The sequence below is a fragment of the Ictidomys tridecemlineatus genome, chromosome 12, assembly GCF_052094955.1.
Source record: "Ictidomys tridecemlineatus isolate mIctTri1 chromosome 12, mIctTri1.hap1, whole genome shotgun sequence".
Taxonomy (NCBI): Eukaryota; Metazoa; Chordata; class Mammalia; order Rodentia; family Sciuridae; genus Ictidomys; species Ictidomys tridecemlineatus.
The window spans coordinates 13,746,512-13,769,885 of record NC_135488.1 but is presented as its reverse complement, the minus strand read 5'-3'; the positions used below and the strand labels follow the sequence as shown (position 1 = coordinate 13,769,885).

Genomic DNA, 23,374 nt, shown 5'->3' with positions numbered 1-23,374 from the left:
GAAATAGACAAAGCAATCTGAAATTCGTATGGAACTGCAAAAGACCTTGACTAGTCAGAGCAATCTTAGCCAAAAGAAGTAACACTGGATACATGTCAGTACAGGACTTGAAACGACATTGCAAATCTATAATGACCAAAAGAGCAGGATTCTGACATAAAAACAGACATGGACCAGTGACTTGGAACAGAGAGTCCAGAAGTAAATCCACACACTTACAGCCAACTGATTTTCAACAAAGGTGCCAAAAGCACACATTTGAGAAAACACAATCTACTCAGTAAATGGTAGTGGGAAAGCTGAGTGTTCACATTCAGAATAATAAAATTAGACCCTTATCTCTCACCATGTAAAAATTGGTTACAATTGATTAAAAACTTAAAGCTATAAGAAGAAAGTGAGAAATACATTAATATCTTGATCCACAATGGCCTGCCAGGCTGTCCCTTCTCTGGGCTCCTTCTGCGGTGCTGGTTTGTAAACCCTTGTGGAGGTCTCTTCTGACTGTATCTCTATGCTCTGTCATGTCCTCCTCCTCCTGGAACAGTCTATGGCTCCCTTCCACTCAGAGCTGCTCAGTTGTTTCTGGTCCACCCCCTTCTTCCTCCTCAACCCTGACAACTCCTGTTTCCATCTTGTACTTCCAATTTCTAACCTAAGCCCTTTTGTTGGGGTTATTCTTTCTTAGGCAATCATTTACCTCTACACTGTGAGGTTGGATGCTGATTTATTATCTTTATTTTCCTTTTGTTTTTGTTTTCTAGGATTTTTTTGGACACTGCTTATGTATTGTTATTTTTAGAAATAATAATTTTTTAAAAACTTCCTGTTTAATTAAAAAAAATGACAGCCTGGCATGGTGGCCCATACCTATAATCCCAGCAATTCAGGAGGCTGAGGCAGGAGGATCACAAGTTCAAGGGCAACCTCAGCAACTTAGTGAGGCCCTAAGCAATATAGCAAGACCCTGTCTCAAATCAAAAAATAAAAAGGGCTGGGGATTTGGTTCAGTGCCTCTGGGTTTAATCCCTAGTACCCTACCCCAAATGACAGATTCTCATTCTCTCTCTCTCTCTCTCTCTCTCTCTCTCTCTCTCTCTCTCTCTCTCTCTCTCTCTCACACACACACACACACACACACACACACACACACTTTTTATAGTCACTTGTCCCCAAAGAATGTGAGGCTCAGAATTAGAATTGAAGTCTCTGGGGAAGAGGGCTACAAGTCCCCATTCAGGAGCTTCTCACAGCCTCGAGCTTCCTCTAAATTCTTACACACACTCACCCAAACCACAGAGTCCTGGACTTTCTGAGCCTGGTTAGTTTCTAAAGGAGTCACCACAGATGTCCCAGGATTTAGACTTCAGTGAGGCTGGGCCTTCTGGGCCTATTCTTTTTTTGGGGAGAGGGGAATACTCAGGATTGGACCCAGGGATTCTTAACAACTGAGCCACCTCCCCAGTCCTTTTTATTTTTGATTTCTATTAGATCTCACCAAGGTGCTGAGGGCCTCCCTAAGTTGCTGAGGCTGGCTTTGAACTTGCAATCCTCCTGCCTTAGCACTCTGAGATGCTGGGATGACAGGCATGCACCACCATGCCTGGCTTTCTGGGCCTATTTAAGGAAATTAGATGGTAAACACATCCTTGGCAATTTTGGGAGATTGAAGCCACGTGCCACCCACTGCCACTGCTGCCTCACACATATGGGAGTTTGGTTTTCTCTGCTAGCTATTGCATTTCCATTTGCCTGAAAGCTCTCTGAGGGTCTTCATCCTGTTGCCTCGGCTCCCAAGAGCCACAGAGTCCAGAATCTTCCCCCAGTCTTTCTTGACCTTTGAACTAGTCAAGGGTTTCACAGTGGAGTTCTGCTGAGGGGGAAAAATAAACTATGTGGCAATGAAGACCTGGTAGGAGACAAACTGTGCCCCCAGGCTGTCAGGGCCGGTCTTCTTCTAGCCTGTTGGTGGGGGCTGGTTCTGCCGTCCTTTGACTAGAGTGTTCCTTCAGTCATTTTGAAACCCTGGTCACCTGGTTTCCTGGGCAGTGACAGATAATGACCAGAAGAACCTGCTGCCCTTTCCTGCATGGGGGACAGAGGAGCAACACCCATTGTTTCTTCAACATTATGATGTGGAGTGTTAGCAGCTGTGATTCTTAGTGTAACTACCACTTCTCAGCTCTGAGGTGTTGGACTTTGTGCTCCTTTTTTTCCAAAGGGGAACTTGAAAGATGATTCTAGAACATTCCAGCACCTTTTCTGAACCTTATTTTCTTCATCTGGAAAGTGGGGGTGACATCCCTTTCACAGGGCTGCTTTGAGGATGGAGAGGAGGAGGTGAAGTGAATGAGCCCCCCACCCTGCATGGGATGTGAGGGGACTCTGGCCTTGGGGTGGGCACAGGAGGCAGGAGGATGTGCAGTTGGAACCTGATTTCTTGTGGTTTCCTGGTGAGGGGAGGAGCCCTTGGCTGTGGAGGGCAGGTAGGGAGGGGGAGGTAGAGCTTCTCCAGGTTGGAGTCTTACTGATTATTTATAGAATCGGCTTAACCTCATGAAAACAATTAAGAATTCTGGTGGCCTTCTGAAGACTCCTTTGCTTCTGTCACTACAGGTGGTTTATACTGTCCAGTTGTTATGCTGAGGAGCATAAAGGAAGGGCCAGGCCTTAGAGGGTTTTCCTCATGGCAGGCAGCAGGGCTGATCCTCACAGATTTTCAGGGATCTGAGGGCAGCAGGACCCTGGAAGTTCAGGCTTCCATAACTCCTGTGCCCATTTTCAGCAACAAAGCAGGTCCCCCAGGCAGTAGGTCCCTGAGGCTCAGATATATGAACTGCCCTGTGAGCACCCTTCTGTGAGTTTCTGCATCCTCTGTGGCTGGACAATTTTATTTTTTAAACATTTTTTTTATTGGTTGTTCACAATATTACAAAGCTCTTGACATATCATATTTCATACATTTGATTCAAGTGGGTTATGAACTCCCCTTTTTACCCAGTATACAGATTGCAGAATCACATCGGTTACACATCCACGTTTTTACATATTGCCATACTAGTGACTGTTGCATTCCGCTACCTTTCCTATCCTCTACTATCCCCCCTCCCCTCCCCTCCCATCTTCTCTCTCTACCCCATCTACTGTAATTAATTTCTCTCCCTTGTTTTTTTCCCTTTCCCCTCACTTCCTCTTATATGTAATTTTGTATAACAATGAGGGTCTCCTTCCATTTCCATGCAATTTCCCTTCTCTCTCCCTTTCCCTCCCACCTCTCCTCCCTGTTTAATGTTAATCTTTTTCTCATGCTCTTCCTCCCTGCTCTGTTCTTATTGTTCTCCTTATATCAAAGAAGACATTTGGCATTTGTTTTTTAGGGATTGGCTAGCTTCACTTAGCATAATCTGCTCTAATGCCATCCATTTCCCTGCAAATGCCATAATTTTGTCATTTTTTTAGTGCTGAGTAATACTCCATTGTGTATAAATGCCACATTTTTTAATCCATTCATCTATTGAAGGGCATCTAGGTTGGTTCCACAGTCTAGCTATTGTGAATTGTACTGCTATGAACATGGATGTGGCAGTATCCCTGTAGTACGCTCTTTTAAGGTCTTCAAGGAATAGTTGGAGAAGGGCAATAGCTGGGTCAAATGCTGGTTCCATTTCCAGCTTTCCCAGGAATCTCCATACTGCTTTCCAAATTGGCCACACCAATTTGCAGTACCACCAGCAATGTACAAGTGTACCCTTTTCCCCACATCCTCACCAGCACTTGTAAGGAGTAAGATGGTATCTTAGGGTGGTTTTGATTTGCATTTCTCTGACTGCTAGAGATGGTGAGCATTTTTTCATGTACTTGTTGATGGATTGTATGTCCTTCTCTGGGAAGTGTCTGTTCAGGTCCTTGGCCCATTTGTTGATAGGGTTATATTTGTTTCCTTATTTAATTTTTTGGGTTCTTTGTATACTCTGGATATTAGGGCTCTATCTGAAGTGTGAGGAGCAAAGATTTGTTCCCATGATGTAGGCTCCCTATTTACCTCTCTTATTGTTTCTCTTGCTGAGAAAAAACTTTTTAGTTTGAGTAATTCAGAGCCACTGTGCTACCTGAAGTTAGATGCTCCTGGGAGAAGTAACGGGACAATCACTGCTGATCTGATGGTGTTTTATGGAAGCAGATCTGGACATTGGGCAAGGCTCTGGAGATTTTTTGGGGGAGAACACCAAGCTAAAGGAGAGTGGAGAGGCTGGGAGGGGGGCAGAGACAAGCTTGGCTTCCTTCACCGTTCGCCTGGGCCTAACCCTGTGTTCTCTTGAGTGGGCAGTTCTTTGTGTGAGGAAACACTTAATACTTTGAAAATGAGCAGTGGGCTGCTGCCATTGCAGTAAGGATCTCAGGAAGTTAAAAAAGAACAACTAGCCACAGTGCAAGTTTATGGTGCAGAATAGTTTAATGATGTCACCATGCAGAGTGGCAATTTAAGATTTTTATGTGGCCTCCCAAGAATTTTTGTTGGTCTATTTGCCAACTTTTAGAAAGTTGTATAAAGTCACATGTGGGGGGTGCTATTTGCCTGTATATGGTAGGGTATAATCACTGATACCTTGCTATGTATTAGAATTCATAGTATTTGGAAGAGAGAGGAATATCAGTATCCCTTATTGAGATTCTTTTGAAAAATATGACATGATAATTTTAAAATGTTTTTTTACTATAGATGAAGACAATATGCAAAATAGTATTTGTGAATCAAAAGTTAATGTGATGGATCAAAATTCTTACAGTGATTATCATGATTAGAAAAAAATATGGCTATTTTATTACTTTCAACTTTCTGCATTTTTCCCCCCAAAGGAGATCAGTAGAGTGGAGGAAGGGGACAAGGGGGAGGCAGGAGGGAAGGGAGAGGGGGAGGAAATGCTGGGGATAATGTTAGTCAAATCACGTTGTTATATTGTGTGCGTGTGCAAATGTGTGACAATGAATCCCACTGTTATGTAAAACTATAATGCACCAATAAAAATATAGAAAAATTAATTTTCTGCATTTTTAATTTCAAAGAAAGTGTTAATCCTACTTACTTAAACTAAAAAGTTTTTTCTCAGCAAGAGAAACAATAAGAGAGGTAAATAGGGAGCCTACATCCTGGGAACAAATTTTTACTCCTCACACTTCAGATAGAGCCCTAATATCCAGAGTATACAAAGAACTCAAAAAATTAGACAATAACATAACAAATAACCCAATCAACAAATGGGCCAAGGATCTGAACAGACACTTCTCAGAGGAGGACATACAATCAATCAACAAGTACATGAAAAAATGTTCACCATCTCTAGCAGTCAGAGAAATGCAAATCAAAACCACCCTAAGATACTATCTCACTCCAGTAAGATTGGCAGCCACTATGAAGTCAAACAACAACAAGTGCTGGCGAGGATGTGGAGAAAAGGGTACTCTTGTACATTGCTAGTGGGACTGCAAATTGGTGTGGCCAATCTGGAAAGCAGTTTGGAGATTCCTGGGAAAGCTGCGAATGGAACCACCATTTGACCCTGCTATTGCCCTTCTCGGACTATTCCCTGAAGATCTTAAAAGAGCATACTACAGGGATGCTGCCACATCGATGTTCATAGCAGCACAATTCACAATAGCTAGACTGTGGAACCAACCCAGATGCCCTTCAATAGATGAATGGATAAAAAAAATGTGGCATCTATACACAATGGAGTACTATGCAGCAATAAAAAATGACAAAATCATAGAATTTGCAGGGAAATGGATGGCACTAGAGCAGATTATGCTTAGTGAAGCTAGTCAATCCCTAAAATACAAATACCAAATGTCTTCTTTGATATAATGAGAGCAACTATGAACAGAGCAAGGAGGAAGAGCAGGAAGAAAAGACTAACATTAATCAGAGTCATGAGATGGGAGGGAAAGGAAGAGTAAAGGGAAATTGCATGGAAATGAAGGGAGACCCTCATTGCTATACAAAATTACATATAAGAGGTTGTGAGGGGAATGGTAAAATAAACAAGGAGAGTAATGAATTACAGTAGATGGGGTAGAGAGAGAAGATGGGAGGGGAGGGAAGGGGGATAGTAGGGGATAAGAAAGGTAGCAGAACACAACAATTACTAATTGGGCATTATGTAAAATTGTGGATGTGTAACCGACGTGATTCTGCAATCTGCATTTGGGGTAAAATTGGGAGTTCATAACCCACTTCAATCTAATGTATGAAATATGATATGTCAAGAGCTTTGTAATATTGTGAACAACCAATAAAAAAAGAAAGTGTTAATCCTGTATAATGATGGGATTGTAAATTAAAAATATGTTTCTTATTTTCTTTATTTCTTCTGCAATAGGGCTACATGATGGAAAACCGAATCTCAGACTTGAAGTGTGATGCAGATGTGTTTGTAACTTTCGAAGGTGACAATGTTGTCATGCTTCAGGTAAGGTTCAGGAAATGTTTATTCATTTTAAACAGCATAATTTTGAAGTTCAAGAGTTATCCAGCAATCTGTAGTGCTTCACATGTTTTATCTTCATCTGATGTCTTTATTTAATTGGCAGGTGTTTTCCTGTTAGGTACTTGATGTTTGCAGTAGCTGAACAGTGGATTAGATCATTGCTCTCAGCTTATCTTCAATGTTGAATTATATTTTTTGGTTTCAGAGAACTACTCGTATGTATTAAGTCAGATTTTTCTACTAAGAAGGCTCTTCCAAAGGAATATGGAAGCCCTCAAAGATGAACAGAAAAAGGACATAAGATATCAAATTGCAAAAGGAGGGGACCGAACAGCCTCACTAGTGATGAAAGAAATGTATCTTAGGAAAAATTGCAACACTGTTTTCTTTTCTCTGTCATATTGACTCATCCTCAAAAGCATATTGAAGCCCCATTGTTGGTGAGGGCACAGGGGGTCTCCTTGCATGTTGCTATTGGGCTGGGTATAATTTTACTCCTGGGACTCCACCCTAAAGTAACAATCCTAAATACAGCAAGACTTTAGGTACATTCTCACCAGTACATTATTTATGAGAGCAATAATGCTAGAATCCAAATTTTCAACAATAGCAAAGTGATTTTATAAATCATGTTCTGACCACTCAGTGGGGAGTTTTATAGCCTTTAAAATTGGACTGTTTGTAACAGAAATTAAAAACTTATGGTACATAAAATGATATAAAATAGTACATGGAATGTGATCAAAACTTTGTGTTTTTAAACAAGAAGAATGGGGACTTCTGGTCCACCAAGATGGACTAGCCCCATTCCTCGCATCTTCCCTGTGAACCATTAGAAGACCTGCATGTAAAACAGCAAACCAGCAGGGAGACTGAAAGGGGACAGGGAGACGGCAGCTTCCAGGGTACTTCAGAATCTGAGGAATGGAGAGATGATAATTGATTTGGGTTTCCTTGTTGCCTCCCATATATCCCAGTCAGGGTACATATCTCCTGGATTTTTAACAAGTGCCAACAAAATATACTCCAAGAGGAAGCCTGCTCCCCCTAGCTGAAGGACCAGGAAGATGGAGGCCTACTAGAAAATCATGTTGGCAATATCCACTGGACATCAGTTAGATAAAAGAAAAAACCTAACTACTTTCCCAATCCTATCCTTCCAACAATTTCAGCAGGTCCAGCTGGAAGCTGATCTTCTGTCTCATCCCTGACCCAACAAAGTCAGCAGAACCAAGTGATAGCAATCCTGTTTCTCCACCCGGTGGTGTTGGTGGGTCTGAGTAGGGAGCTAATCTTCCTTCTTGCTCCTGGTGGCAGCAGGAAATGCTCAGCCTCTCCCATCATGGAGTATCAGCAGGACTTTCTGGTGAACCAAGTTTTAACATCCACCATTCAGGCGATATAAGGTGGAACTAGTCACCATTATGCTTCAACTGCCCACCCTGGTATCAGGCAGGGTCCAGTGGAGAGCAGAGTCCCAACCTCTACCTGACATCTTAGACTGAACCAGGAATAATAGGGGGTAGTTGACAGTTTATATTCTCTCCCTCCCTGGTGGTAGTTGGCCCACCAAGGAGCTGACACCCCATACAATACAGCAATAAGAATCCAAACAAGGTAGTGTGACCAGAGTTGGTGGATATTGTCATCTCTTCCCTCTCATCCTTCCCAGGCCCCAAAGGGGTCACATGAGAAGCTGAGCCACAATCTCACTTGACATCGATAGAATGAAGTGATTTTCTTTCCCCTCCGGGCTTCAGCAGAAGCCTCTCTCCTCACCCAGCCTTAACAAGGCATAATGGGGTGGTGGGAGATGGCAGTAACTGGCATTCTGACTCCTCCCTCCCACCCACCTGTATCATCAGGGCCAAGTGTGGGCTGAATTGTCAGCTACATGCAGACAGGGCGAGTTCCTGCTCTGCTTTTGCCAGGGTGCTGTTGGAGAGAGACAGTAGAAAGATGGACATTCTACTAACCCAAGATTGAATAGAATTTCATAATGCAGTATGCAAAGAGCCTGATGTAATTTTAAAAACTCACCTGTCATTACAAATAATCAGGAAATTTACAACTTAAATGAGAAAACCAACAGATACTGACATGGAGAAAAATCAGATCTTGGAATTATAAGACAAGAATTTTAAAGTCCCTATGATAGAAGTGCTCAGGTGATAATAACATATGCATCCGACACAAATAGAAACAACAGAAAAATATCAACAGAAATATAGGATAGTTGAAAGGGGGGCCAAATACAAATTATAGAATTGAAAAATAAAATAACTGAAATAATAAGTTTGTAGAATGACCCCAGAAATAGAGTAGACAGAGAATGGAATCCATGAACTTGAGAGAAGATCAATAGAATTTACCCAATCCAAATAACAGAGAACTTAGAAATGAACAGGGTCTTAGGGACCTGTATAACTATAGCAAAAGAACTAGCATTTGGTAGTTCCATTCTCAATCTTTTGAGGTATCTTCATGCTGCTTTCCAAAGCAATTGTACCAATCTGCAATCCCACCAGCAATGTTTAAGTGTACCTTTTCCGCCAAATCCTCACCAACATTTATTATTATTTGTATTCTTTATGATCATCATTCTGACTTGAGTGAGATAAAATCTCAGTATAGTTTCAATTTGCATTTCCCTGATTGCTAAAGATGTTAAACATTTTTTTTCATATACTTGTTGGCCATTTGTATTTCTTCTTTTCAGAAATGTCTGTTTAAATATTTTACCCAATTAGTGATTGGATTTTCTGTGTTTTTTGTTTGTTTGTTTGTTTATTGTTAAAGTTTTTGAGTTCTTTATATATTCTGAATATCAATCCTCTGTCAGAAGAGTAGCTGACAAAACTTTCTCTTATTCTCTAGGCTCTTTTCCACACTCTTAGTTGTTTTCTTTGTGTTACAGAAGCTTTTTGATTTTATGCCATTCCACCAGCTCTCCCACTCCTTGGTATTTATCCAAAAGAACTAAAATCAGCACACTACAGTGATACATGTATATCAGGGTTTATGGTAATGCAATAGTCAAAGTTATGGAACCAGCCTTGATGCCTGTCCACAGGCAAATGAGCAAAGAAAATATAGTATATATGTTCAATGAAGTTTTATTCAGCCATAAAGAGGAATGAAATTAGTCATTTTCAGGTAAATAGATGAAACTAGAAAACATCAAACTAAGTGAAATAAGCCAGCTTCAGAAAGTCAAAAGTCAAATATTTTGTTTCATATGTGGAAACTGGAGAGAAAGAGAATTTTAAAACGGGAATCTCAAGAAAATAGAAGAGAAATCAATAAAGTAAAGGAAGAGGATCAAGAAGGAGGGAGGAGGGGCTGGATTAGCTCAGTGGTAAAGCAAAAGGCCCTGGGTTCGATCCTTAGCACGACATAAAGATAAACAATTAAAAATAAAGTTTTTTTTTTTTTTAAAAAGAAGGAGGATGGAGGAGTATTGGGGAATTAAACTTCCAAATGATGCTATATCTGTGTATAAGCATACTATAATGGATCCATATATAAATATATACTACCTAAAATAATAGAAGAGAAATCAGTAGAGTATAGGAAGCAGATCTGGAGGAGGAAAGAGAGATGGGAAAGGGAAGGCACTGAGGAAGGAGATCGATTGAGTTATGTGCATGTATGAATCACACTGTTATGGATAAGAATAATGCACCAATAAAAAAGAGAACTAGTGTTTGTAGCGTCAATCTCAGAGAGAAAAGAAGGACCAAGGATGAACAAGAACTCAAAGAAATAAAGCCCTAAAACATCCCAAATTTGTTGAAATATATACAACTGCAGAACCAAGCAATAAATGGACCCCAAAAAGATCAAACCTAAGAAATTCACTCCAAGACATGTCATAATTAAACTCATTTAAACTCAAAACCAAAGTTTGAATTTCTATTCAAAAGTAGATAAAAAGAAATGATGCATTATAGGGGACATCAATTCAAGTGGCAGCAGATTTCTCATATGAAACCATGGAGGCCATAAGAAAGTGGCACAACATTTTCAATTTCTGCAAAAAAAAAAAAAAAAAAAAAAAAAAAAAAGAACCATCAGTGAAAAATTCTGTATGAGGAAAATATATTTCCAGATTGAAGGAGAGATAAAGACATTGTCATATTAAGGAATGCAAAGAGAATTTGTTGCTGGCAAATCTGCTCTTAAAAATGTAGCTAATGGAGATAAGCATGTAGCTCTGTGGTAGAATGATTACCTAGCACAAGAGAGGTCTGAGTTCCAGCACCACATATGCATGTGCACACACACACACTCACTCACACACACACACACACACACACACACACACACACACAGTAGTCAAAGAAAGTTCTCTAGAGAAAAAAGGAAATGATAATGGAAGAAGGCTTAGAACTTCCAAAAGAATAGAAGAGCAGTGAAATGGATAGGGGTAAATATAATACACTGTCCCTTCTTGTAATTAGGTTTATAAATTATATTTGATGTTTGAGACAATAATTATAACACCTTTTGATATATTGTTCAATGTATATAGAGAAAATACTTCTGAAAATCATATTTTAAAAGTGAGAGTGTAAAGAACCCTAAGTGGAAATAAAATTTCCGAGGGGAAAAGAGAATGTAACCAATGATTGAAGACTTCAACATATCACTCTCAGCAGCTGACAGAACTACCAGATAGAAAATCAGAAAAGAGGTGGATAAACTGAACACATTTGAGCAACAGGATTTAATTAACATGGACAGAACAGTTCACCTAACAAGAGCAGAATGGGTGTTTTGCAAGCACTCAAGGAACATTCACCAAGATAAACTATATCCTGAGCTATGAAATAAACCTTAAAAAATTAAAAAAAATTATGTGGAATATATTTTCTGACCATAATAGAATGAAACTAAAATTAATAACCAAAAGATAAAAGAAATGTTTCCAAATACATAGAAATGAAGAAAAACATTTTTAAAAATCCTGAGGTCAAACAGAAAGTCTCAAAGGAACTTTAAAAATACATATAAGTGAGTAAAAATTATGACACAACATAATCAAAATATGTGGGATACAGATAAAGCTGTGTTGAGAGGGAAGTTCATAGCACCAAAGGCTTACTTTAGAGAATAGGAAAGCCAGCCATCTGAGTTTCTACTTCAAGAAAATAGTGAATAAAGAACAAAATAAGTACAAACTAAGAGCATAAAATGGTATAATATATATAGAAGCATAGATTCATGAAATTGAAAGCAGGGGACTAGTAGGGGAAATGTATGAAACAAAACAGGTTCTTTCAGAGGAAAAAAATCAATAGAATTGATAGCACTCTAAAAAGAATGGTAAAGATAAAAAGTTTCAAATCACCAATGTCAGAAGTGTAATAGTATATATTGTTAGAGTTCATATAGTCATTAAAAGAATAATGAGAGAATATTAGACAGTAACACTTGTAAATTGGATAACTTAAAAGAAATGGACTGAGATTCCTCAAAATCCACCAACCACTCAAACTTAACAATGTTGAAATCAGCAACCTGAACAGGTCTGTAATATTAAAGTAATTCAATTTTAATAATAATAGAAAAGCTCCTGAAGAAATCCTCAGACCTAGATTTAGTTGGAGAATTCTAGCCAACATTTAAGATATTCTAAACAATCTCCTCCAGAAAATAGGAAAGAACACTTCTGAGGTCATTTTAGGGGCTGGAATTGCCCTTGATCCTAAAACTAGGCAGACAGTACGAAAAAGGCAAAACTATATACCAATATCTCTCATGAACTTAGATACAGAAATCCTCAACAACACATTAGCAAGTTGAATCTGGCAGTGTATAAAATGAAATATATACACTATAACCTGGGAAAATTTATTTCTGATATGCAAAGTTGCCTCAATAAATGCAATTTATTCTATCAATAGATTAAAAAAGAAAAAATTATATGATAGCTCTATACAGAAAAAAATTTGAAAAAACCCAACAATCTTTCATGATTAAAAACTCTTAGTAAGCTAGGAAGCAAGGGAATATCCTCAATCTAATAAAATTATGTATAAAACTTATAACTAATATCATGGTTAGTAGTAGAAAACTGAATAATTTACTTCCAAAGTCAGGAAAAAGGCTCAAAAGTTGACTATTACCATTGTCATTCAACATAGTGCTGGAAGTCTTAGTTGCAATAAGGCGGTAAAAATAAAATACGAAATTAGAAAGGAAGAAAAATTTTTAAAAATCCCTATTTGCCAATTACACAGTTGTCTACATGGAAAATCCCAAAGAATGTTCAAAAAGACTACCAGAACTTACTGAGTTCAGCAAGATTCAGAATAAAGATTGATATACAAAGATCAATTGCTTTTCTATATACTAAACATGAACATATGGAAAATGAAATTTAAAATACAATACCATTTACAATTGTTCCAAAGAAAATGAAATGCCTAAGTATAAATCTAACACAACAAGTATAAGATTTATATGCTGAAAATCACAACACCTGCCAAATGATGTCAAAGAAGACCTAAATAGATGGAAAGACATACTATGTTCATGGATTAGAAAACTCTGCATGGGAAAGATGTCAGTACTCTTCATATCTATAGATTTAATGTAATTTCTGTCAAAATTACAAAATAAGATTATTGTGGACAAGTTTATTCTAAAATTTACATGGAAAAACACAAGACCTTAAATAGCTAAAATAAAATTCTGAAAAATAAGAATCAAGTAAGATGAATTACTCTATCAAACATTGAGACTCATTAGATAACTATAGCAATCCATATGGTATATGGTGAAGAGATAAACACACAGATAAATGGAAGAGAAATTTCTGGGCCCCCAGAAATGGGCCCATAAAAATGGGACTTATTGATTTTTTTTAAATGAGAAGCAATTCAGTAGAAGAAAGACAGTATTTTCAACAAGTAATACTGAATTAATTGGATACCCTGAGACAATAAAATGAACCTCAATCTAAGTCTCACACATTATTAAAAATTAACTCAAAATGGATTATTGACTTAAATGTGACTTGTGAAATTATAGAACTTTTTTAAAAAATGTAGAAAAGAATTCTTGAGACCAGGAGCTAAAAAAAAAAGCTATTTTAAACCTGACATTGGAAATATAGTTCATAACTAGAAAAATTGATAAACTGAACTTCATCCAAACTTAAACTTTTGTCCTGTGAAAGACTCTATGATCTTTCTACTGTTGAATTTTGAGAGTTCTTTATATATGCTAGACCCAAGTCCTCTGTTGGACATGTCATTAGCAAATATGTTCTTCCTGCCTTACTTTTCTAGAGAGTAATTAATTGATTAATTTCTAGAGAGTCGAAAGCATGGAATACAATTGATTGATGAATTCAGGGGGATGTAGCTGGAGGTAAAGTTATTTCTCTTGGCCTTTATCTGAAGAGATGTTGGACCCAGGAACTGCCCAATAGCAGGTCTGCAGTTTGCCACATCCAAGCACCTGACTACAGGAAGTGCATCTGCCACAGCTCCTGACACCTGCTGTGGGCAGAACACTCAAGCCCAGGGAGGGCTTAGGTACCTCAAGACCAAGATCCCTAGGTGCATTCACTTAGAGATGGGGGTGGGGAATCAGCCTGTTGCTTGTCATCACTGGACACACACTGTATGCCCTGCTGTGCTCCCAAAGTTTTCAAGCCACTTGGCATCCAGAATCAATGCCAGTACCATGGCAGGGCTGTACCATGACACAGCCTGCACCATTCAGCTGCCCTTATTCTTATATATTGGGATCCACTCACCCTAGAGAGGCTGCCGTTCTCTGTCCTGGATTCTGCTTTGGCTCTCCTAGCTGAAGTCAAGAGGGGAAATTGAGAAGACTAAAGGCAGAAAATAGCGAGCAAGTTTCACAGTATTCTGGTATTACCTACAGGGCTTGCACATCGTACCCTGAAGTGAAACTCTTGCAGTCCTAGAGTTCCTAGCGATGTTAGGGTTGCTGGTCCAAGATGGGGAAGATGTGTTTTCCATTTCCTGCAGGCTTTCTTTTAAGCCAAATAGAAGGTTTTCTGACCCTTCCATTATTTCCCAGGGCAGAGGCTATAAGCCTTTGGTGAAATTTAATTACATCCTCCACCAAATCCAATTATGACCTACACCCATGAAATCCCATTATAAATTTATTTTGCTTCATTAGAGATACATCAAGACAGGTCCTAATCCTTTCTGGCAGATCTCCTAAAGAATGTTACTCAGAGGCTTTGCACATATTGTTCATCACCCTGCAGTGCACATAAGCAAAAATGCAAATGACCTACTGTTAACTTACTTAATGACCAAGCGGGGGCACCTTCTTGCTGCCTGGTCAGAGTGCTTGTGTTGTAGACTTGTGTCTCAGAGCTGCTGATATCAAGTATGTGTGCTTCCTGGCTGGAAGCTTGGCAGAGGTGCTACTAAGCCTGACGTCCTGAAAGCAAAGAGTATTTCTCCAAGCAAGTGAGCGCTGGGTCATTCCAGTGCCAGATATAACAGGCAGCCATGAGAACAAAACCTCTTGTACTTTTTCCATGTTTAAAACTCCAGATCTTAGACTCAGCCAAGATGTAGTGTTAGGACAGGCCTTGATGCAGGGGCTGAGGAGGCCAGCCTTCTTTGCTGGCCTGAGCTGTGCTATTGCAGCAGGCCCACAGAAGCTATCAAGTAGTAGTGGAGTGTTAGCCATTGATCTTTTGTAGTTTCATTTAAACTTAAACTAAAGGGGAGGGGGGAAAAAGACCAAATTGTTATCAGATTTTCTATTTAAAAAAATAAAAAGCAGATTATATAGGGATATTAAAACCCTGATGGTATTTTCCTAAAGATATTCAGAGAATGAACAATCAATCATCATCAGATACATTTTTTTCCTTATTTGCAATGTTTACAATGTAAAAATTCTAACAAATTTCAAGAGAAAGTTGGGAGACTAGTATAACAATCCAACAAAAAGTTGGGAGGCTAGTACAATCAAAATCTGGGCCCACCTGTTTTCATCATAGGTCAACAGTGTTGTCATATTAAAATTTCTACTTTCTTACCATCTATGCACGAGTGTAAGTGTGAGTGTGGGTGTGGGTGTGTGGGTATGTGCATGTGCATGCACACACAAAGCCATTTAGAAGTATATTGAAGACATCAAGACACTTCATCCCTAACAATTTTAACATTTGTGTTCTAAAATTAAGGGCCTTTTCTTATAAAACATCATCACACTTAAAAAATAAACATAATTCCATATCATCTAATAAATTCATCAGACATGACGAATCATCAACAGCATGAAAAAGAAAGTGCCAAATGGACAAAGAGAACAACTGGAACTAGAGGAAGAAAAGCAGCTGCATGAATCACTGCCTGTAGAGATGTGTGATGCTATTGAACAAGAACAGCCTGCTATGAAAAAGGGCATTCAGAGAATCCTAAAATGCCTTGCAAATTAGAAGCACACAATTGCAAAACAGACACAGACAAAAACAAAATCTAATCTGAGGGTTAAAGGACCAATTTGAGAAAAGTTCTCGATTTGAAGACCAGGAAGAACAAGGGAAAAGGAGTGAAAGGGCAAGAGATATGAATGATGGGTCCAGGGGATCTGTGACATTCAAGAGAGAGGGAGCCAAGAATATAGCCAGGCAGGCAAAACCAGAGATCTAAATAAAGAGTGTCCCAGGTCTGAAGACAGGCACAAGCCTCAGGCATGGTAGAACCCACTGGAAAAGATTGGAGCCTTCAAAGAACCTGGAGAATTTTACAACATCTAGTAAGGACAAAGAAGGGCCCCAAGCCTCAGGCCAAGTCATGTTAGATCACTTACTTAAAAGGGAGAGTCAGATTGACCTCAGGCCTCCCAGCAGCAGTACCAAGGATGCATCAGCCCTTCTCAGCTCTAATGTACCCTGGGGATCTTGTTCAAGTTCAGATTTTGGGGTGGGGAACTGTGCGTTGCCAACAAGCACCTCAGTGATGCCCCATGACTGCTGGCCTATGGACCACACTTTGGAGGCAAGGGTCTGGAGTAACATTTAGAGTCCTGAGGGAAGTTATATCAAATGCAAAATTTCATAGCTGGTTGAATTACCAATGAAATATGAGGCAAAATAAAGACAGATTTTCAAATGCTCAAGAAGTTTACCTGCCATGAATTTGCTGAAAAAATATTACTTGTGAATGAATTGCAGAAAAGCAGAAAAGGAAACAAGAATTTATATATTTATTTGAAATTGTTGTATTTTCATTAACATATGTAATTGTACATATTAATGGACTTCAGTAGGATATTTCAATATATGCATGCAGCATGCATTGATTAAATCCAGCTTCCCTTTATCCACCCACCTTCCCAACCTCTAGTGATCACTTTTCTACATTCCTATCATCTTTTTTTTTAGCTTCTATGTATGAGACAGAATACGTACCTTTACCTTTCTGTGTCTGGCTTATTTCATTGAATATAATGCTCTTTAGTCCCATCCATTTTGTTACAAATGATATTTTTCATCTTCTTTAATGATGAAAATTATTCCTGTGTATGTGTGTGTGTGTGTGTGTGTGTGTGTGTGTGTGTGTGTGCTTACACGCTGGCATACACAATCCATTTATCCATTGATGGGCACATAGACTGATTCCATATTTTAGTTATGAACAGTGCAGCCATAATTATGGGTGTACAGTTATGTTTTTGGTATGCTGATTTCATGTCCTTTGGATATATACCCAGAAGAGGGACATTGGATCATATGGTAGATACATTCTTAAACTTTTAAAGAACCTTCATACTGTTCTCTGTAGTGGGTGATCTCATTTACATCCTCACCAGCAGTGTGAGAGCATTCTTTTTTCTCCATATCCATATATTTTTTAAATTTTTTGATAGCAGCCATTCTAGCTGGGTGAGATGGTATCTCACGGCAGTTTTGATTTGCATTCCTGGAGGCTCATGACATTGAGCATTTTTCATGTATTTGCTGGCCATTTTTATTTCTTTCTTTGAGAAGTGTTTATTCAGATGTTTTGTCCATTTTTAATCATGGCTATTACTCCTTGTTCTGATGAATAGAAATGATTTCTCTGGCTCTATAGGTTGTTTCTACACTTTGTTGGCTGTTACTTTCGCTGCACAGAAGGTATCTAATTTGACGTAATCCCATTTCTCTATTTTTCCTTTTGATTCCTCTGCTTTTAGGGTTACATTAAAAAAATATCATTGCCTATACCAATGTCTTGAAGTCTTTCCCCTATGTTTTCATATAGTAGTTTTAGGACTTGCAGTTAGGTTTTTGATCCATTTTGAGTTGATTTTTATACAGAGTGAGAGATGGGGGTCAAATTATCTCTGTAGATGATATGATTCTATACATAGAAAAAAAACTAAAGGCTTCACCAGAAGATTATTAGAATTAATAAATAAATTCAGCAAAGCTGAATAAGTAGCATTTGATACACTAATAACGCAATTGCTGAGAAAGAAATCTTGAAAGCAATTTCATTCACAATATGAAAATTCCAAAACACTGATGAAAGAAAATGAAGAAGAAACACACAGAAAAGAAAAATCTTCCCACATTCATGGATTAGCAAAATTAATATTGTTAAAATGTCCATGCTATTCAAAAAAATTCACAGACTCAGTGAAATCTGCATCAAAATATCAATAAAGTTTTTCACAGAACTAGAAAAAAAAAACAATGCTTCAATTCATATGGAAGCCCAACCCAAGCCATCATGAACAAAAGTGCAAAGGTGAAGGCCTCACAGCACCTGATGAGGTCAGTACATCCACAGAGCACAGCAGCTAAAGCAGCATGGGAATAGGATAAAAATGACACACAGGCCCTGGAACAGCATAGAGATACCAAAATAACCCCCACGTCTTCAGCCAACTGATCCTCAGCAAAGGTGGCCAAACCAGACCCTGGAGAAGGGACAGTCTCTTTGATAAATGGTGCTGGGAAAATTGGACATCCATGTGCAGAAGGAATGAAGAATTTAAGAGACAAGATACTTTCTGGAGCTGACCCAAGAAGAGTCTGCATAAAGAAACACCTGGATGGTGGGCACAGGGCAGCAGAAAACGGTGAGTCCAAATTAGACCCGGAAGGCTCAGAGGTCAGGAGCATGGCCTGAGGAGGAAGTGGTTTCCATTCAGCACTTAGCATGATTAGGAAACAGGAAGATTGTGGTGGGGTGATGGAAAAACTGCATGTCTCTTCTTGAAATAAAAGAAAGAAAAGCCCACCAGGACTCCAGGAAAAAACAGAAGCTCTCAAAAACAGCTGCTCCACCGTGTAACCCAGCTGTCCCCCTCCTTGGTCTATACCCAAAGGACTTAAAAACAGCATACTACAGTGACACAGCCACATCAATGTTCACTAAACTGGAACCAACCTATATGCCCTTCAATAAATAAAGAAACTGTGGTGTGTATACTCAATGGAATATTACTTAGCAATAAAAGAGAATAAAATTATGGCATTGCAGGTAAATGATGGAGTTAGAGAATATTATGCTAAGCAAAGTAAACCAGTCCCCCAAAACCAAAGGCCAAATGATTTATCTGATAAATGGATGCTCATCCATAATGGGGTGGGGGGCATGGGATGAATGGGACAAAGGGGAGGTGGGACGGGGATAAGGGGTAGGAAAGATGGTGGAATGAGACATTTATCACCCTAGGTACATGTATGATTGCACGAATGTTGTGACCTTACTTTGGATACAACCAGAAGTCAAAAATTGTGCTCCGTTTGTGTACAATGAATTGAATAGCATTGTCATGTATAACTGATTAGAACAAATAGATAAATTTTAAAAACCCAACTGCTGCAACCACAGAGCAAACTAAAACAGGGTACAAGAACCTTGACCCTCTGCTGCTTCTAGGAGAACACCTACTGAAAACTGGAAGGGGTGCTGGAGGCAAGGGGCTGGCCAGGACGCTTTTTACTTGTGACCCACCATTTAATTTGGTTTTGAATTTTTAAAATCAGTGGATTTGAAGCCATTAAAACATAGCTTCTTTCTTAATATGAAGTAGGGGAGGGAGAAGGAATGAAGAGTAACAAAGAAGAGAAATCCTGTCCCAGAGGACAAAGTAATGCAACACACACATACACCACACACACCACACCACACAACCCACACACACCACACAACACACACACATACACACCACATACCACACAAGACACACACACCACACAACAGACACATACACAACACACACACACACACACACACACACACACACGCACACACACTTGTCTTCCAGTCTAAACACTCCACCACTGGGGAGTGCCAAAGTTCTCCCGTGACAAGCAGGACACTGGCACCTGGAATGAGCCCCAGGACCAGTCTGCTGATGGCAATAAATGAGGCAGGACCTTGAGCTGGAGGACTCAGGTTCCCTCTGCAGCAGGAAGGGCCCGCACAGCAGTTCTGAGAGAACATTCTCCGCAGCCCTCTGGCTGCAGGTGAGCCTCAGTGATCAGCAGGTGGAGATGCTGAGATGCCAGAGGGAAGGCCGTGCAGGTGCCTGGGACCACAGAGGGGAATGAAGGTCAGGGCACCCAGACGCCTGGCCAGGGAGCCTGCTCAGCTCCTTCAGAGGGCCATGGGGCTGGGGTACAGCTCTGCACCCTGGAAGATCAGCAGTCTCCCTCGTCCCCAGGCCTTCTGGAGGCCCGAGGACCTGCCTAAGCCAGCAGAGCCAGAGAAGAGTTCAAGGGACCTTCCCTAGGACCTGGGTGGGAAGTGACACCCTGAAGTACCTGTAGTGATAGCGGAAAAAATTAGGCAGAGGCCAGAGGTGAGTGGAAGGAGGCTCAAGGGCAGACAGAGCCCTGGGTGGTGATGAGGTTGACGCAGGGTACGTAGGGGGACAGGGCAGCCACAAGCAGTAGGGACTGAGGTCTAGCTGTTCGAGAGCGGCGGTGCCCAGCCAGGGCAGAGGCATGGTAAATGCGGGAAGAGGGGGCTTGAAAATCTGTTTGGGGGAGAGAATTGATTGAAAGCATTTCTAAAATGTGAACATTTAATTTGGGAATTTGGGTGGACTTTGGGATTGTCTTTAAAAAGCTGACCAAGGTGGTTTGAGCAGACATTCTGTTTTTCTGAATCCATTGACCCCTATGCAGAGCTGACACTAAGTTTTTTCAAAACCAGATGTGGCTGCATCTAAATATTTAAAGCTCCCTTCAGGGCCTCCATGTGTGAGCTTTCGGAAAAAGGGAACCGTCTGAATCTGGGCCACTTGTTTATCTTTACTTCTCCTAGCTTCTCAGAGCGATGCCTTCCTTTTCCGTACAAATTCTGAGTTTGGCCACGAGATTAAATGAGATTGCATTGCTGTGCAAACTGGCAAACATGAGTTCTTGACAAAAATGCATTAATTGTGTGTTTTAATTCTGATGCTGATCTAAGCAGAAATTGTCTAAAAGGGGGTTTTCATTGGGATAAGAGCCTAGTAACCAGGACCTTGGAGGGGCTTCCAGCCTTGGTCTTTGTACAGTTGTCCCCCTTTATCCAAGGGGCTGCCTTCCAAGACCCCCAGCCGGTGCCTGAACCACACGCAGTGCTAATCCTGGGTATACTGCTTGTTCTCCTACGTACACACCTATGAGAAAGCTTCATTTATATGTTAGGCCCAGTAACAGCAATAATAATAACTAAAAATAATGAAATGATAGAAATACTTTAATAGAAGTTATTTAATTGGAACTGTTTATTACTAGAATTTTCCATCTGATGTTTTTAGACCATAGCTCACCACGGGGAACTGAAGCTTGGGAAGTGAGACTGTGCATAAGGGGGACTATGTATCTATAAGCTGTTGGCACCAAATAACATCACCTTGATCACCTGGAGCCAATGAGGGGGGAAATATAGATTTTATAGAACCATAAAAAAGTGTGCCCAGTGAAGGGCACTGGATGGTAGGATGTGCTGCTGGAGGGCGGATGGCAAGGCCACGGAGAGGAGTGGTGGAGGGAGTCGTGTCCCCAGCACAGAGCCAGCACCACCCCAGGGACCCACGAAGAGCAGGCTAGGCCTGGTGTGGGGCAGCCTGCCATCCACTATTAGGACTGTTAATCTGAATCTCACTTGGTTTGTAGTTTCACTTGTGTTTAATTTCATAGTTTATAGTTGAACAAGAGTTATAAACACAAGGTGTTTATATCTGGGTTTGTATTTGAACATGTTTAAGTAACATTAATTTGAAACAACTTCAGTCAATACGGGGGAGGGTTTTCCTCCTTGGGGAGGGCTTTCTGAGTTACTCAAGTTGCAGAAAACTTCATGGGATTTATTTTTTAATGTGTTCCTCATTGCCATTTATTTATTTTGTTGTAGATTTAAAATTTTAGTTACTTTTTCTTTTCAATAATAACTTTTTTTAAAGTGCTCTAGGAACATCTATTCCAACTGCCCTAAGCAGTTAGATGGTGTTGTGACCGCGGCCAGGGCGTGGGAGTCAGGAGGGGACTGGCACTTCATGCACCCCAGGGAACTTGCTGGAAGTGAAGGAGAGTGGGGAGGGAAGGAGCAGGGGGGAGAGGGGGGTGGCTGGGGGTTGGGAAACCACCTGCGCACAACAGTCTTGGGAGTTCAGTGGGGACCTGTGGTCAGTGTGTAATGTCCCAGTAACATGGATAAAACCACCAGAACACCTGTGGTCCTCCATGGCCCTCCATGGTGACCCCAGTCAAGCTCGGTGACCCCAGTCAAGCTCGGTGGCCCATCTGTCCTTCAGGCCCAAGCTTCTTTTCAGAGGTCAATTCCACTGAACTGACCCTGGAGTGCTTTTTGGATCTGTGTCTCAGAGTAGATGCTGCAAGCCCTGGGGAAAGACGGGGCTTCAGGGAAGACCTTGGGGTCATTTCAGAGATTTCTGGTGCCAACTGTGTAGGCGGCTGGGTGAGTACCACACATTTTCCATATCTTTGGTAGGAGGTTGGAGGGTAGCTGTACTCTGGAGCAGCCCCTGTGCTGGGCTTGGGCCATTCATCAGGGTAGGTGATGGCGAGGGGCAGGGCTGGGGCAGGGGCTCACTCCAGGCTTCTCTTAGCGGCTGTATGGGACCTTGGAAGAGGCCCACACCAGGGCCACCAAATCACTTGCCTCCTGGGCTAGGCAGGGCCCTAGATTACTGTGGCAGTCCTGGGAGGCTCAGAGAACAGAGAGTACCTGAACAAACAGAGGGTCCTCACCCTCTCCAGCTCCACCAGCAGCTGCCTTGAGGGAAATGGGTTCAGATTCCCAGAATTTCCATTTTTCCAAGAGAAGGCGAGCACACTATTTTTAATGGGAAATAGCTAAGGGTCCAGGGGGAGCCTGGAGATCAAACAGAACTCATCTGTGGGGAGGGATGAGTCTCGCACCCAGTAAGTACATGCCCTTTACCGACTGCTAACTCTTCTCAGTGTTCCTACTCTGGACAACTTGGCCCTAGAAGCCTGTGGAGGGTTTGGTGCCCCCTGGGGAGAGGCAAGGACCACGAGTGGGCTCACAAGTTTCCATCCTTCCTCAGGTCCAGAGCACGCATGGGGGATTGCTTCTAATAACTGGCAGTCCCCAGGCTGGTCCCTCCAGGAGGCTGCAGAGGTGCTGGAGGAAGGACGTGGGGTCACCCACACTGACTAACCTTGAAGTCCCGGGCAAGGCTAGCCTCTGAGGGCAACAGCCTGCATCTGCAAGATGGAGGCATCATTGCGCCTCCCAGGGTTTCAGTAATTATTACCAAAAGTTTGCTCTTTGTTCCTGATGCCACTCTAATAACAAGGACACGTGACAGGGGTTCACTTGATACTATATGACTATGGCTTTGAAACTTATACTTTTTTTTTCATTTTCCCAAACCTCCTCTCTGATCTTCTTTTCCCTAAA

At 40.8% G+C, this 23,374-nt stretch overlaps 1 protein-coding gene across 2 annotated transcripts in view; it reads left to right on the top strand.

Annotated features, from left to right (window-relative positions):
- LOC144369054 (acyl-coenzyme A oxidase-like protein) overlaps positions 1–23,374 on the top strand; it is a 250,112-nt gene that overhangs the window by 203,999 nt on the left and 22,739 nt on the right. For both annotated transcript variants that reach the window (XM_078028126.1, XM_078028127.1), the window contains exon 13: positions 6,378–6,467. In XM_078028126.1, coding sequence (XP_077884252.1) covers positions 6,378–6,467 — 90 coding nt within the window. The remainder of the gene's footprint in view (positions 1–6,377; positions 6,468–23,374) is intronic.